The sequence below is a fragment of the Dipodomys merriami genome, unplaced genomic scaffold (genome assembly GCF_024711535.1).
Source record: "Dipodomys merriami isolate MVZ:Mamm:240054 unplaced genomic scaffold, mDipMer1.0.p SCAF_7, whole genome shotgun sequence".
NCBI classification, from domain to species: domain Eukaryota; kingdom Metazoa; phylum Chordata; class Mammalia; order Rodentia; family Heteromyidae; genus Dipodomys; species Dipodomys merriami.
The window spans coordinates 39,968,571-39,986,114 of NW_027206290.1; the positions used below are offsets into that span (position 1 = coordinate 39,968,571).

Here is a 17,544-nt window from a genome sequence, read left to right on the forward strand (position 1 = left end):
CTGGGGCCGGAAGTGGCGCTGTGGACAGAGCGGCTGGCCTTGGGCAAAACAGCTGTGGGGGGAGGGCGCCCAGGCCCTGAGTTCGAGCCCCGGGGTCGGCACAAAACCAAAACCCAAGCAGGATTTGCTCAGATCCCGTTAGGACCGAGCGCAAGCGGCAGGTGACCGGTGATGGCCGGCGCGTACCTCCTCGGTGGCCGCTGTAACCCCTCCCTGGGGGAGAGGGAGAGTGGATGACAAGAGGGTGCGTTCCAGAAACTGCGCTGGGGAGCCTCGGGTCTCCCGGCGCAAACTGGGAGAGGAACTCACTGACCCACGGCAGCCCGGCACGCGGCCGGCCTCGGACGACACGCCGGCGCGCGCCGGGGAGGCGCTGGGGCCCGGAGCGAGCCCAGGGGCAGTCCAGCCTCCGGGACACCCCTTGGCCGCACCCTGTGGGCCGCGGTAACCCGGGCTCGGCGCACCCCACGAGGGCCGGGCGAGCCTCCGTGGACAGAGCACGGGGCCCGGTGCTCCGCGCCGGCCGTCGCGAGCCCCCTCCCCCAACCGCCCCCCCCCACCCCGCTGGCGCTCGCCCTCGACCGCGGCGGCCACTTCCGGGGGCCGCGGCCGGGAGCGTGCGCGCGCACTCGGTCCCCTCCCCCCCACCCCGCCGCCGGGGACGCGCGCTCGCCGGGAAGGGCGGCAGGCCGGCCCGCGCCCCTCTCCGCCTTTGTCGTTCCCGCCGCTCCTTAGAGGCGAGCGCCACGCGAGCCGCGGACTGGCTGGAGCGCACGGCCGGGCAGCGAGGCGCGGCGAGACCTGCGCCTGTGGTACCCCTGAGGCGGCGGGGAGGAGCCGAGCAGCCCTGAGTCTCACGCCCCGCCCCGCGTCGCCCCGCCCCGCGCACGCCGCGTCGCCCCGCCCCGTGCTGCGTCGCCCCGCCCCGCGCACGCCGCTCCGCCCCGCTTCGGCCCTCCCGCCCCGCCCCGCGGCCGCCGCAAGAGGAAGTTCCGCTCGCTGACACCCGCGCGGCGGCGGCGGCGGCGGCTCGGGCGGCTTCCCGGGCCGCGGCGTTGGGCACCCGGCCGCGCTGCGCTCCCGCCGTCGAGCGTCCGAGCTGCGGGCCCCGCCGAGCTCCCCTTCCTCCCCGCAGGGACGCGGCCGGCGGCCGACGCGGCCGCCCCTTCCCCGGCGTCGCTCCGCCCGGCTTCCCGGCGCGCCGGGCTGAGCGACCTCCCCGTGGCGGAGGCCGGGAGACCCGGGGTCCCCTTCCCCCCGCCGGCGCGGAGGAGGCCGCGGGGCCCCGTGCTCCGCCGGTGCGGCGCGCGGCGGGAGACCGCGCGGAGCCCCTCGCGCCCGGCGGCGGGCATGGGAGCCGCCACCCGGCGGCGTCCCTGCCGCCCGGCCCGCCCGTAGGCGCGAGGCGGGGAGCCGACGACCGCCGGGGAGGCGCCGGGGCCGATGGCGGGGCGGGCGCGCCACGGGGCCCGCCCGGGTCTCGGGGCGTAACCGGAGCGCGGGGGCTGGGGGGAGGCGCCCGCCTCGGACGAGCGCCCCGGGGCGGCGCGGCCTCCGGGGGGCGACGGCGCTCCCGCCGCCGCTTCCTTTCGGCCGAGGTGCTGAAGCTGTTGGGCGGCCCGGGGCGGAGGCGAGCGCGCCCCGCCGCGGCCCCGCGCCATGACCGCCCCGGCGCTGCTGCCCCTGTCCGGACGGAGGATCCCCGCCCCGAGCCTGGGGCCGCCCGCCTTCCCGCACCACCGCGCCACGCTGCGCCTCTCGGAGAAGTTCATCCTCCTCCTCATCCTCAGTGCCTTCATCACGCTGTGCTTCGGGGCCTTCTTCTTCCTGCCGGACTCCTCCAAGCACAAGCGCTTCGACCTGGGCTTGGAAGACGTGCTGATCCCCCACGTGGACGCCGGCCGCGGCGCCCGGGACCCCGGCGTCTTCCTCATCCACGGGCCGGACGAGCACCGGCACAGGTGTGTACCGGCCGGGGGCGCCCGGTGGGTCCCGTCCGTCCGTCCCTCCGCCGCCACACGTCCGGGCTGTGAGGGCCGCCGGCTCAGCGCCCCGGGCCGGGTTAGGGGAGGGGGACGCACGGCGAGAGCCCCAGCGGGGAGCGGGGCCGCGTCCGCCCGCGCCGCGCGGGCCGCCACCCGCGTGAGATCCGGGCATCGGAAACGCGGGGGGCTCTTGTCCACCCCGGGGGGCGCGGCTGGCCGGGGTCCCCCGCGGACAGGACGGGGCCGGGGCTGGGACGCGAGCCCGCGCTCCAGGTCGCCTGCCCGAGGCGCGAGCCGTCCTCGGTCCCCGGCCCCTCGCTCCGTCAGCCCGGTAGCCGAGCTGGAGGGTGGCTATTTCTACTCCTCCCTCTGAACTCTCGCCGGGACCCGGAGGCTGCGCCCTCCTGAGAGTTCGGGCTCGTAAAACCCGCCCTCGTGGTTTCTGGAAGTACTTCTGGATGGCAGAAAGCACGCACGTTCTTGATCTCGGTTGCAACTTCTCGCAAGCTCGCGGATTCTGAGCGGGCTCCGGCTCAGGTGCCGGTCTGCCTTACACGCATCCGCTGCCGCCTCGAGAGCTCGTTTTCTTTTTCTCAGTCTCCTTAATGTGTTGTTTGGTCGATGGTGGTTGAGGGTTGGACTTTCTGGAGAGCCCGGCACGGGGGAAGGCAGAAGAACTGGAAAGCAAAGGCCCCTTGTGTGGCCCAGAAACCTTGAGGACACTATGGTGTCTTGAGGGAAGGAGGGAGGGAGGGAGCGAGAAGTGAACTGGCCCGGGCGGGCTGTAAGATTCCGTGTGACTTGGGCAGTAGCTCTGTGGATCTCTTTGCTTGCACAGGTAGTTCACGCCTCAGGACGCTGAGATCTGAGAATTGAGGTTTGAAGTCAGCCAGGAGACTCTTGACTCCAGTTAACCACCAGAAAGCTGGAACACTGGTTCAAATTATAGGGTGCTAGCCTTGAGCAAAAAAAGCTCAGGGACAGTGCCCAGGGCCCTGAGTTCAAGCCCCAAGACAGGCGTGGGGAAAATTTTTTTTTTTTACAAGAGTTGTGTTGGTTGCTAGCATTCACAAATGAGATTTAATATAAAATTCTGGATTTCTGATTTCTATTAAAAATGAAACTAGTGTAACACTTTTAAGTCTGTATTTTCAGATGGTAACAGTCGGAATCTGTCAGCAGCTGCTCCTCTTAAGGAGCATGTATGTGCTTCCCATTCTATGCTGCTCAGGGTGTCAGGGAAGTAAGTAGAGTGAACAACCGTGTTTCATCCTTCAGTCAGAATTGTGTCTGAATTGAGAGCAGATATGTTGACCTCTGATCCTTTCTAAAAGTGGGGAAAAATACAGGCTTGAAGTAAGGACCTAAAGTTGAATGTTGGTTCTGCACATAGTTATGTGACATTGAACAGGGATATGTTCCTGTAAGCCTTCATTGACCGGCCTGGTATCCACTAGTTGTGTAAGACTACGCACTTGAAATTAGTGCCTTAGAGTTTCCCAGGTTGTTCAGGTCATGATTGGTGTGTGTATGTGTATATGTTTACATATATATGTATTTGATATATATATATAATATATATACCATATATATTTTCCATTTTTAGTACTTGAGAGATTTTAAATTTCACAGTTTTAATTTTAAATTGCAGATTTTAAATTACAGTTCCAATTTTCTCACCATCTTTACACATTTAATTTCTGTGCCTTTCCTTCATCCTGTTCTTTCTGTTGTTTTGAGACAAAAGTCTGTCTTCATAGCCCAGGCTGATCTCAGACTCGGTGATTTTCCTGTCTCAGCCTCTTAAGTGCTGGGAGTACAGTTGTGTATGAGCATGCTGTGCGCCTTTACCTGTTCTTAAGGTTCTCTGTTCCAGAGGGTTGGGGCAATTTTGTTGTTTTATCCTCAAGATATTGGATACTCAGTTTCTCTTGTAATGTATTCCTTCTCTTTTGGCTCATGGCTATTTTTCCCACTTTCCTTACTCACGTGAAATAGATAGTAGGACCTATTCATATTTAACATTTGGCAACAACAGACTGGTGTAGATGTTTTGGCTGCATTGTTTTTTTTGGTCTTTGGATAATAGTATTGAGTGAAATCCCTTTTCCTCTCTATTGCTGGAGAACAAGTTGGTCTGTACAGTTCTTAGACTATTTTACTCTGTTCTGATAATGCTAGCATCTTTGGCAGTCTCAACTGTTTGCATTCTGGAGTATGTCTTTATACAATTCCCAGATTCAAAATACAGCTGTCAGAATGGGTAGTCACTTAGTCTTTTTGTCTTGTGTCACACCAGTCAGAATGCAGTTGTTTATCCTACTTATAAGACCCTCCCTTTTAAGACGCTCCAAAGGGTGCTGTGTGGGCTGGGAATGTGGTTCTGTGGTAAAGTGCTTGCCTAGCAAGCATGAAGCCCTGGGTTTGATTCCTCAGTATCACCTACACAGAAAAAGCCAGAAGTGGTGCTGTGGCTTAAATGCTAAGAGTGCCAAAAGAAGCTCAGGGACAGTGCCTAGGCCCTGTCTGGCAAAAAAAAAAAAAAGTGAAAAAGTTTAGCCAGGTTTCAGTGGCTCACGCCTGTAATCTTAGCTACTCAGGAAGCTGAGATCTGAGGCTCACGGTTTAAAGCCAGCCTAGGCAGGAAAGTCTACAAGACTCTCCAATCAATCAACAGAAAACCACAAGTGGCACTGTGGCTTAAGTGCGCTTGCCTTCAGCTGAAGAACTCAGGGACAGTGCCCAGAGTTTCAGGCTCTGAGTTCAAGCCCCACAACCTACCAAAAAAAAAACCCAAAAAAACAAAACAAAACAAAAAAAACCAAAACCAACAAAACAAAAGGCACTGTGTGATAACATAAGAATTTCCAATGCCCATCAGGTAGCTCACACCTGGAAGCGCAGCTACTCAGGAGACTGAGACCCAGCACCACAGTTGGAAGTCATACTAGGCAGAAAAGTCTACAGGACTCTTATCTCCAGTTAATCATCGAAAAGCAAAGTAGAGCCATGGCTCAAGGGGTAGAGCATCAGCCTTGATTGAAAAAGCCAAGTGAGAAGGTGAGGTTCTAAGTTCAAGCCCCAGTAATGGCATCCCTCCGTCTTCCACTCCCCCCTCCCCCCCACATACACACACTGTAAAGGGAAAAGGGAAGCTGTGCACTGCTATGGTTGTGTGGTGGTCTCTGTCCCTGCTTCCCATGGGGCTAGACCATTGAGTCTCAGATCTGGAACAGTGGGACTGGGAAAGAGTTCGGGCTTGTTTGTTTCTGGAAGTGAGGACCAGATACAGTTACAGATGAGTGAAGAGTTCTTCTGATGCTCACATTTACTTCCTGAGGGCTGCCACCCCCCCCTTTTTTTTTTTGTCAGTCATAGGGACTGAATTTTGGGCCTGGGCGCTGTCCCTCAGCTCTTCAGCTCAAGGCTAGCGCTCTACCACTCAAACCCAGGGCCTCATGCATGCAAGGCAAGCATTCAACCTCTGAGCCACCTTCCCAGCCCAGGGCTGCCCTTTTGATAGTCTAAAGTTTTTTTGTTTTTCTTTTAAATAATTTTCTGTCCCTTTAAAACAAGTTATAATAATGTGGAAGAGGCTGTATATGAGGACTGCTCACTGAGTGACACTTTGTATACTCCTTGTTTTGGTAGTATGGGGTTTGAACTCAAGACCTCTCACTTGCTGGATTTATTTGCTTGGCTGGTACTCTTATTTATTTTTTTGGGGGTCTGGTCGTGGGGCTTGAACTCTGGGCCTGGGTGCTGTCCCTCAGCTCTTCAGCTCAAGGCTAGCGCTCTACCACTTGAGCCACAGAGCCACTTCCAGCTTTTTTCTTTTTGCTTATGTGGTGCTGAGGAATCGAACCCAGGGCCTCAGGCATGCAAGTCAAGCGCTCTACCACTGAGCCACCTTCCCAGCCCCTTGGCTGGTACTCTTATAGGAGCCACACCTCCAGCTTGGCTTTTATGATGGTTCTTTTAGAATCTTATGGACTAAGGACACCCTACTCTCCTTCCCAACTTAACCTCAAACCATGATTCTTTGAATCAGGTGAGCTGTTGGCCCATCCTCCTAAGTAGCTAGAATTATAAATGTTAGCCACTGGTTCTAACATTTTGTATGCTGTGTGTGTGTGTGTGAGTGTGTGCGTGCACGGTGGTACTGAGCTTGAACACGGGACCTCATGCTCTTGCTCACCTTTTCATTCAAGGCTGGTACTCTGCCACTTGGGCCACAGCTCTACTTCTGGCTTTTTACTGGTTACAGCTAAGAATCCTGTGGGATTTGTCTGTCTGGGATGGCTTTGCACCCAGATCCCAGAGCTCCATCTCCTGAGCAGCTAGTATCACAGGTGTGAGCCACTGAGGCCTTGCCTATTAGGTAGTCTTTAAGTTAAAAAAAAAAAAATGCATTTCTGGGGGCTGGGAAGGTGGCTCAGTGATAGAGCGCTTGCCTTCCATGCCTGAGGCCCTGGGTTCGATTCCTCAGCACCACATAAGCAAAAAGGAAAAATCCAGAAGTGGTGCTGTGGCTCAAGTGGTAGAACCCTAGCCTTGAGCTGAAGAACTGAGGGATAGGGCCCAGGCCCAGAGTTCAGGCCCCACGACCGGACCCCCCCCCCCCAATGCATTTCTTAGGTATTAATTATTATGCTATATTTAAAGGAGTTTACAATCATTTGCTTACCTGTTTCTCCCAATAGAACAGACTCCTTAAGGACAAATGGCTATATGTTTATATTTAGCTTTGTGTTTCCAATGTCTGCAGTACATTTGGTCCTCTGTAAAATCATGCTCCTGCTGAAGAAATGTCTGTGGCAAGGTGAGACACTCCTCCGTAAGTGGAGGGCTGAACACGACTCTAGGAAGAGGGGAGGCTGCTAAGGCAGGTGCTGGGGAGAAGTAGACCGTCTTTCATGAAAGGAAAGATTAGACATCATTCATGTTAGTCCCCTGTAATATAAACATTCCCGAAAATGTGTCTAATATATATGTTATACTCCACAATGAATTTATCCTGGAAGAAGAAAGCAATAGGGAATATAAATATGTTTTCACCTATTTAATCTTTAATCTTCTCATCTAATATGTAAAGGAGCTATTACTAATCTCATTATTATAGATACTCTAAAATTTAGATCAAAATTGGAAAGTTATCCATACAGAAGTATCTGCTAGAAATCAGTATTACATGTTAATTAATTAAGCAAATTATGTTCACTGAAAATGATAAAAAATATTAACATGGTTTGGACTGTTTTTATTCCTTAGCCAAGAAAATGATTTTCTCTAGTTGTGTATATTCTGTCAAAAGTTTATTTTGACTATCACTGAATTTTTTTATTTTTTATTTTTTATTGTGAACATACTGTACAGAGGGGTTACAGTTACTTGGGCAAGATAATGAGTACATTTCTTATCAAGCATTGTAGCCTCCTCCTTTGTTTACCCTTCCCAGCCTCCCCCCCCCCCATCACTGAATTTTTGCTGAAAGTTTTTCAATGTTAGAACATGTTGTAGTGAAGTCTGTACTAGAGGTTTATCATTCACTTGGGGACATTCTTTCCAATGACCTATGTGGGAATGTCACGTGAAAAGGAAGGCATCTTTGTATACTTAAAAGAACTTTGCCTGGAACAAGAAGTAGATTATCTAGGACCTGACCTCTGTTGACGTGTATTTAGATAACCTAGTTAAGTTCTTTGTCCTCCTAAATGTCTTCATTTATGAAACAAGGGAATTGATAGGATCATTTCTTACCGCTTATGCATATAAAGTTTAAGTAATTTGTGAAATAAGTAACTTAGAACTGTGTGGTGATTAAGGTCACACAGCACAAATACCATGAAGATGAAATGTATTCTACTAAAAAGAAATTATTGTACACAAAACTAAAGGTTTAAATCAGTTTAGAAATTACTAAAATTTATATATGACTATATATGAAATATATATTGGATTTAAAAGTAAAAGTGAATGAAATAACTTTTAGATGTTCTTGTTTCTTACTAGTATAAAAATATAACTTATTGATTGTTTTATATGTCAGCCTGAGAAAAGTTGGATATATTCATAAAAGTGTTTTCAGATGTCATTAAAATTTTTTGTTATTGTTTTTCTTAAGGTGATATACCAGAAGGGTTATCATTTCATAAGTCAGCTAATGAGTTTATTTCTTTTTAGGCAATGTCCAGACATCATTTTGAACTCCATTAACAGTCATACTAGTTCCTTTGTTATTTGTTATTTGTCAGGTAGATTTTGTGGAGAAGAGTCCTTGAGTAATCTCAGGTCTTGTGAAGGCTCTTTTTTCTTTCCTTCTTTTTTTGTTGGTTGTGGGGCTTGTACTCAGGGCCTAAGCTTTTTTACTCAAGGGTAGCACTCTTAACACTTTGAGCTACCGCTGCAGTTTGGATTTTCTGAGTGGTTAATTGGAGATGAGTCTCAGACTTTCATGCCCCGGCTGGCTTTGAACCGAGTTTTTTAGGATAACAGGTGTGAGTCACTGGCACCTGGCCAATTTGTGAAGACTCCTATTACATCTGAAGCAGTTTTCTCTAAGACTGTTTCCTAACCTTAATGAGCGATACCTCTGAAAGTATCTATTTTGTTCTTCTCCATATCTGGACAGAACTTGTCTTGGGACAAGTTGTCCAAATATTTCAAAAAAGGGAAATGCAGTAATCTATAAGGAACAGTTCAGGTTATTGTTTTGCTGTTTGACATTTTCATATTTATAAAACCAACCTCTGTTATTTAGATATGTAGGTATCTTGGCCTATCCTTAGTGTTATTGACATTATCCCTGAAAATAATGGTGACATTTAGCTGGGTGCTGATGGCTCATGCTGGTAGTCCTAGCTACTCAGGAGGCTAAGATCTGAGGATAATGGTTCAAAGCCAGTCCAGGCAGGAAACTCTGTGAGACTCTTATCTCCAGTAAACTACTTAAAAAAAAGCCAGAGAGCTGTGGCTCAACTGAGAGAGTGCTAGCCTTGAGCAAAAAGAAGCTCATGGACAGCACCCTGACTGAGAGTTCAAGTCCCAAGTGTGCATGTGTGCTTGCACACACAAAAATTGGTCATGGGCACAGAAATGGAGGGACAGAGGGTGAGCAAAAGTAGCAATGGTACTCAGCAACTATGTTGAAAATGAACTGTAGAACCTGTAGCGGGGGGATGAGAGGGGAAAATAGAATGAAGGAAGGATGACATTGTCCTGAAAGAAATGTACTCATTACCTGACATGTGAAATGGTAACCCCTCTGTAAGTCATCTTTATAATAGCAATAACAATAAAAAGAAAGAAGGTCTTGTTTATTTATTCAGTGAGTGTATTTATGCTAAGCATTATGCTAAGTATCGGGGATTACTGGAGAATATTATAGTAGATGAATTTTGACCCTGGAGACTACTGAAATTCAAATCTTAATGCCATTGTTTTGCCAAAGCATATCTTAAGCCAGATCCTGCAGGTCTTAGCGATACCTTTCACCTGTGTGATGCCTATAGATCATTGGCATTTTTTAAGAGTTCAAATAATCGATTTGAGTTTTCCCATTTTGTTTTTCCTAGTATGGCTTTATCACTATCTTGTATATTTAGGTATATGGATTGGAAATAAGGGACAAATATTCTGATGCTTTTTTTGATCAGGAGCCAGGGAGCATGCTAGGGAGCATGTGGGGAAAAAATGCACTCAACATTGTGTTACATTGAGATCTGGTATAATTCTATTTTATATCAGTTTGTGCTCCATTGCCCCTTATAAGCTAGGGAGGGTGCTTTTATGATTGTTAGATTTGAATATGATGACAGTTTTAATTTGAACTTATCTGACCTTTTTCTTTTCCTTCTTTTTTTTGGTGGGTTCTGGGGCTTGCACCTCAGGGCTTGGGCGCTGTTCCTGAGCCTCTCTGTATTCAAGGCTAGCATTCTACCACTTTAGCCACAGCACCACTTCTGGATTTTTCTGTTTATGTGGTATTGAGGAATTGAACCCAGGGCTTTGTGCATGCTAGGCAAGCATCCTACCATTCAGCCGCATTCCCAGTCCTAACCTTTCTTTTTCTTTTTCTTTTTGGTGGCAGTACTAAGGCTGAATTCATTTGTGCTCTGACTTGACTTTGTGCTCAAAGCTGGTGTTCTACCACTTGAGCCATTGTTACACTTCTGGCTTCTTGGTGCTTAAGTGGAAATGAGAATAAGACTTTCCTCCTTGGGCAGACTTTGAACCATGATCCTCAAATCTTAACCTCCTGAATAGCTAGTCATGTGCCCCCAATGCCCAGCAAGTTAAATGTGTTATTTTTTTAAAAAACACATTTCGGGTTGATTGTGGTTTTACTCACACATACAAAAGTGAATTGCTTGCTTTCTCCTCCTCCTCCTCCTCGTGGTCGTGGTGGTCATGGTGGTGGTGGTCATCATCGTCGTCATCTTCCTCCTCCTCCTCCCTCCTCCTCCTTCTCCTTCCTCCTCCTCCCTCCTCCTCCTCTTCCCCCCCCCCCCTTGTATTTTTGTTTGAGACGAGTTTCTGGAGACTTGTTAAATTACTGCCCAGGCTAGTCTCAAATTCCTGGGCTTCAGGTTGTCAAGTGATTCTCCTGTCTCAGCCTCCTCAATAGTTTGGAGTACAGGTGTGTATACTGATACTTTTGTATGAACTTGCAGAAATTTATGTTAGTTAAATGGGTTCCATATTTCTCTTACTATAGGTAGGTTATTTTTATACTTCCTGTTTTTAGTTTCAGTGTAATTTATATTGTCCCTTCCCCTCCATTCTTTTCCCTCCCTTCCTTCTTTCCCTCCCTCCCTTCCTTTCATAGTTTCTGTCAAGTAGTTGTACAAAAGGGTTTCATTTAACATGTCACTATAGGTATAATGCCTCTTGATCAGAATAACACTTTCCTAATTTTCCCTCCTTTATTTTCAATTCAAGTAACTGAATTTTTTTCCTAAGTAGGGATTTAATGTGTGTGTGTGTGTGTGTGTGTGTGTGTGTGTGTGTGTGTGTGTGTGTGTGTGTGTGTGTGTGTGTGTGTGTGTGTGTGTGTGTGTGTGTGTGTGTGTGTGTGTGTGTGTGTGTGTGTGTGTGTGTGTGTGTGATAACTTAAGGACTGAGTTAATGTTTTTCCATAGGGACGAGCAGTTTTCCCTGTGTTTTTACTTTCTCATGGATTTGTAATGCCAGTTCTACTATGTGGCATTTTTCATTCCTAAGTTGCTTGGAGTTTTCTGTTTTCTTGGTTCTTTTGTATATTTCTGTTGGAAAAGCTTGCTGTTTCATAAGGGCATCTTGAGAGGCGGTTCTTCTGGCTGTTTCTTCTGCCTTGTTCTTGGGCTTGTCCTTCTTAATTCTGAGCCCTTCGATGTATTTATTTTTGGATTAGAGACATGCCACCAGTAACAGCTATGCAGATTTCAAAATCCAGTAAGCTGAACTATGAGACCACTGTGGTCTCAGGCATTGAGGTTTTATAAAGGTTCCTCTGCTCACCCAGCACCGAATAATCAGTTTTATCTGGATCTACTAAATTGGAGCCTTGATTGGCAAGGCCCTGGAAGTTTTAAGTAGTAGTCATGCCCGTATCAGCTGGGAGCCATTGCACTGTGAAATCTGGGTTGTTTACGGATTTTAACAGCATGTCCCATACTCTATAAATGAAAAATTGTTTCTTCTTTCTTTGGCTCTAGGTTTCTTTTTGTTTTTCCTTGTTTTGCTTCTCTGGCATTTACCTCTCTTAATTCTCTATTATACTTTTTCTTCTCTCTAGTGTTTCACTGGTCTCTTTAGTCTTCTGAATTTACTTATAAGTTATTGATTGACATTTTCTCTATTCTCATTTAGTCCTGAAATTACGCTTTGTTTCTGGGTTTTTCTCTCTCTGTACCATCAACATTGAGGTTTCATTTTCTTTCTCACCCCCGGTTAACTTACCCTATTTTTGGAGCAAGTCTGAGTTGCTCACACTGCTAGTAATTACCTTTGTTGTTGTTGTTCTTTTGTTTTGATGCCAGTCCTGGGATTTGAACTCTGGGCCTGGGTGCTGTTCTTGAGCTTCTTTTTGCTCAAGGCTAACACTCTACCACTTGTTCCATTTCTGGCATTTTTTTTGGTAGTTTTTTGGAGATAAGAGTCTCATGGAATTTCCTACCCTGGCTTGCTTTGATCAGCAATCTTCAGATCTCAGTCTCCTGAGTAGCTAGGATTGTAGACATGAGCCACTGGCGCCTGGCTAGTAATAACCTTTTTATCGCCAAATTAGGAAACAACTGCCAGGGCTAGTTGGAAGGAGTCTGAGTTTAAAGGAAGTTTGAAGGTTGATGTCCTTAAGAAGGCCTGCTTCTACCCATCTTTCCCCTCCCCCCCCTTCATTTCTAATAGGGAAGAGGAAGAGCGTCTGAGAAATAAAATTCGAGCTGATCATGAGAAGGCTCTGGAAGAAGCAAAAGAAAAATTAAGAAAGTCAAGGGAGGAAATCCGTGCAGAAATTCAGACAGAGAAAAGTAAGATACTCCAGGAACTGAAGACAAAAGAAAATAAGCCACTGCCACCAGTTCCTGTTCCAAACCTTGTGGGAATCAATGGGGGAGACCCAGAAGATACTGACATAAGAAAGAAAAGGGAAAAAATCAAAGAGGTAATGAACAGATTTGTGATATGGTGGTGTTACAGATGTGTGTTAGACTTTATGTAAATTATATATTTATATATCTATGTACTGCATATATATTTTCAGTTTTAGTTTTTTGGCTGGTACCAAGCTTCCAACTCAGTCTTACTTGTCTTTGCTTGCTTGGCTGGCACTTTACCATTTGAGCTATGCCTGTTTTTTAATTGGTTACTTTGGAGGTGGAATCTCAGGGCTTTGCTGCTTGGACTGGCTTTAAATTGTGCTCCTCTGGGTCTTGGTTTCCTGAATAGTTAGAGTTGTAAGCATTAGTCACTGCTTCTAGCTATGCTGTCATCTTTCATCTTATTTGTTGTTGGGTTTACACTTGCAGTTCTGGTTTCAGGTTGGCAGAAAAGGCTAGAGCAATGTCTCTTTCTTAATATTGATCATAATGCAATTATTAGCCAATTAAAATCTAGATGTAAGGTTGTTTTGATGCTTAAATCACTCATACTGCTAGAGAGTTTTTGCAGTGCAGATTTTATTTTATAAATAATGCAGAGTTCATTTATAATTTATCATTGAATAAGCAATTTAAATATTTGGTTACAAGGGACTCTGCTAGATAATAAGTAGATCTTCTCATAAACATGTTCCAAAGAGAGCATTGCCGAGAGTGATGGCAAAAGCTGTAATCCCAGCTGCTTTTGAGGCAGATGTTGGAGGATTTGAGGTCTGAAATCAGCCCTAGGCAAAAATAACTAACGTAAAAATGGGAAGAAAGTTTAGTGACGGAGTTAAACTTTCTTAATTAGAACTCCTGATAATTCTGGGTAGAGTTTGTAGTTGTACCTTTTATAAAGAAAGATTTTGTTAAGAGTGTAACAACAGGAACAATATTTTAAAAGGCTTGTTTATTATAAGATACTACATTTAATTCACCTAGTCAAACACCCTTGTTTATATTCTGTTGCTGGGTATAGAAGGCTTAGCTGATGTTTTAAGCCTGGTCTTACGAATTATTATAAATTCTTGGTGTTGGTGGATTCAAAATAGAACTATACTCTATGCACAGACTGATTAATACACTTCCTTTGGGCCGGGTTTGGGACACATTGATGGATTTTTTTTTCTCGATACCTGACTAGCTGTTTTATATTCCATACTCATTTTTTGGAATGCTTCCTTCTCTACGTACAATTCTGATAGATAACCGTGTCTGTTTCAGGGGGCCCCAGGCAACCCTCAGGCTCAGTGGTACACTGAAAGTAAGCCACAGCATTTGGTTTAAGTTTGTTGAGCTGGTAGCCTGTCCCTTTACTAAAGTCATTGACTATTTCTAGTAGTTTTTTTGTAGGTCAAATAAGGTTTTTTTTTTAATTTTTTTTATTCAGTCTGGTCCTCTGTGAATAGAGGTACATTTTCTGATTTCTTTTTCTTGGTACACTGGCCTTCCAGTACAGTGTTTAAATAAAATGGTGAGAGTGGTGTACTTGATTGTCATTTTCTTTTTCTTTTTTGGTGGTTGTGGGGCTTGAACTCAGGGTCTGGGCACTGTCTCTGAGTTCTTTTGCTGAAGGCTAACACTCTATCACTTTGAGCCACAGCTCCAGTTCCAGAGTGGTTAATTGGAGATAAGAGTCTCACAGAGTCTTCTCTGCTTGGGCTGGCTTTGAACTGTGAACCTCAGATCTCTGTAGCTAGGATTGAAGGCATGAGCTACGGGCACTGGGCTTGATTGTTCTTAACTGTAGAGGTTAATAAGCATTTAGTCTTTTACTATTTAGGTTGAGGCTCTTCCTTATGGTTGTAATTTATTAAGGATATTTTACTTTTACTATTTAGGTTGAGGCTGTTCCTTATAGTTGTAGCTTACTAGGGATTTTTTTAAGGGTATTTTTATCATGAGTTGTTGAACTTTTTTCAGAACAACTACGTTTGTCTAATTATTTGATTTTGTCTAATTATTTGATTTTCTCCTTTTATCATGTTAATCTGATGAGTTATATTGATGGATTTGTAAATGTTGAACTAGTTTTATATTCCAGGTTGAACTGGTCTTTCCGTATTTTTTTTTTAAAGGAAGTTTGTGTTCTTGGAATGTATTGGCTTAGAGTTTTCTTGTATTTTTTATTTTTATTTTTTGGCCTGGTTTTGGTATCTGAACAATGCTGGCTGCAAAAAAAAAATAGGGAAATGTTTTAATGAATAGTATGCTGTAAAATGAGTTGATTTTGTTACACCACAGTCTGCTATTATATAATATTCAGCTGATATATAATTAAACACTCCCCTGCTGTATCTTTCAGCACTCCTTGGGTTATAAGAAACCCAGTTCAAAATAGCTGATACTGAAGTATACATTAGCTTAATGGCTCTACACCAGGGCTTCAGGCTTGACTGAATCTGAATTTGTAGATGTAATTGTCAGTAATATATATTTGTCTGTCTCTTTCCTTCTGTTAAGTTTTTCCATGTTAGGAAAGAATTAGCTATTATCAACTTTTGTACTATATTCCTTACATATTACATAAATCTTGAGAACACAAAATGGGAGTCCCCCTTTTTATACCATTGTCCATATTCAGGACTGAAAGGATTTCGTTGTCTTGAATCATACGTTCCCAGTCCCTTTGTCTAAGGTGGTGATTGATGACCATTTGTGGGCCAAATGCTTCTAGCTACCTTTTTTTCTTTAAAGTTTGGCTGAGGATGTGGCTCAAGTGATTGAGCATCCACTGAGCATACAAGCTGAGGGAGTGTAAGGCTCTGAGTTCAAATCCCAGCACCAAAATAAAAATAAGTTTAATTGGGATACAGCCAGAACCATTCGGTAACAAATGCTCTGCTTTTGTGCCTCCACTGATCTGCAGTTGAAGGGTAAAGGATGTTTAAGTAGACTGAATTAATTGGTAGTAGAAGCAAGCCCCTTGATTGGCAGCTCTGTCAGCACTGCTAGTGAGGGAAGTGGGGCTGTTCCCAACAGGATTGACAGTTTTTAAAAGAATACCAAATCAATAACTTGTTTCCCCCACCCCTGGAAATAACTCGCCAATTACACTTAATTTGTTCCTGTTGTGTGGACTGAGATTTTCACACTGATGTAAGTGTTAATTGAACAATATGCTAATATAAGAGACCTAGAAGAATGGGGAAGGATATAGTAACTAAACCCTAAATTACATGAAACATAAAAATATAGGCTGAATCATTTAAATGATGGACTGTGGTTTTTCTCTTGGCAGATGATGAAACATGCCTGGGATAATTACAGGACATATGGATGGGGACACAATGAGCTTCGACCTATTGCACGGAAGGGTCATTCCACTAACATATTTGGTAAGTTTTCATTGTCTGATTACTGATTCTGTTTTTCTGACTCCCGTCTTTTAAAACAAGACCTTTTTAAAGTGCTTTGTTACATCTGTGGCATTGTAATTTGAATGCATTATGTTTTTGTGTAAGATTTCTAGTTGCTTTGGGTTGCATTTAGTAGATTTTTCTTTTTTAAATTTTTAATATTTATTTGAAGGTGAGGTTACAATTGAATAGGTCAGGTAAAGAGTTCATTTCTTTTTTGATACTGTTACCCTTTCCTTCAGTTTTTTCCTTCAGTGTCGCTGCCCGCCCCCAAGTTTTAGAGTTAATTTTCAACATAGTGTCTAATGGGTTCCACTGCTGCATTTGTTCACCCTTTATTCCTCCATTTCTGTGGCCCCCCCCACCCAAAGACAGATAAATAGACCAGATAAAAAGAAAAGCAGTAGCAAAGAATAAAGCCTCTTGTTTCCATTTCCTGGAGTTCATTTTGATAAATACTATTTTATATGAGATGCACATAGGCGTTGCATCTTTGTGCTCCTCTCCTAAGAACATCCTCCTTTGGTCTCACTCTGTGTGACTGCCTAGAGTCCTGTATAATTTATCATGTACTGGTGTATTTTCGATCTAGCTTCCAAATAGGAGTGAAAAAGGTGCCATTGGTCTTCTGAGCTTGGCTTACCTTATTTAACATGATTTGTTCCAGGTCCATCCGCTTCTCTGCAAATGACATAATACTATTCTTTCTAATGGCTGTGTAAAACTCCATTGTGTGCATGTACCACATTTTTGGATCTACTCATCTATTGTTGGGCCTCTGGGCCATTTCCACAACTTGGCTATTGGGAATAATGCAGCAGTGAGCATGGATGTGCAAGTGTCTTCACAGTGTCCTGGCTCGTGATGCTGAGGGTGGATGCCCAGCAGTTGTATGGCTTGGTCATAGGGAAGGTCTATGTTTAGTTTTTGATGAAACTCCAGACTGCTGTCTAGAGTAGTTGTACTAGTTTACATTCCCACCAGCAGTGCAATAGGCTTCCTTTCCTCCATATTCCCACCAACATTTGTTGTTGAAATTCATGATGTTGGCCAGTCTTACTGGGGTGAGATGGTATCTCAAGAGTTGTTTTGATTTGTATTTCCTTTATGGCCAGGGATGATGAGCATTTCCTCACGTGTTTCTTTGTCACTCTTATCTCTTCTGAGAAGTCTCTCCTTAGCTCCTTTGCCAATTACCAATTGGTTTATTAGCTTTGCGTGGGGTTGATTTCTTGAGCTCATTGTATATGGAGACAATTGGTAGATTTTGTTTTTTGATCCAATCTTCTTCTCTATGTAGACTTTTCTACTTACATATAGATGATTTAGTAATTTACTTGAGTATTTTGAAGCTTTCTTTTTCTTCTTTTTGTTTCTATCAGAAAAAGCAGGTACTGTTTTAGCTTTTTCTCCAAGATAATGCCATTTGTGATACATTATGGAGGAGGAAGGAAAGAACGGGAAATTCTCCTAATGCTTTGTACATTTGAGAAAGAAAAAGGTGATTTGGTTGGTAAATTAGGTCAGTTATGTTGTACATTCCTGGCTACTAAGGAAAAATTAAAAAATTTCCTTCTAAAA

General features: G+C 45.3%; 1 protein-coding gene across 1 annotated transcript in view; it reads left to right on the forward strand.

Moving 5' to 3' along the window:
* The first annotated feature begins 1,514 nt into the window (after window positions 1-1,514).
* The window catches only part of Man1a2 (mannosidase alpha class 1A member 2), a 75,984-nt gene continuing 59,954 nt past the window's right edge, over window positions 1,515-17,544 (forward strand). The window contains exons 1-3 of the mRNA XM_070006440.1: window positions 1,515-1,961; window positions 12,372-12,627; window positions 15,846-15,942. Coding sequence (XP_069862541.1) covers window positions 1,660-1,961; window positions 12,372-12,627; window positions 15,846-15,942 — 655 coding nt within the window. The 5' untranslated portion in view covers window positions 1,515-1,659. The remainder of the gene's footprint in view (window positions 1,962-12,371; window positions 12,628-15,845; window positions 15,943-17,544) is intronic.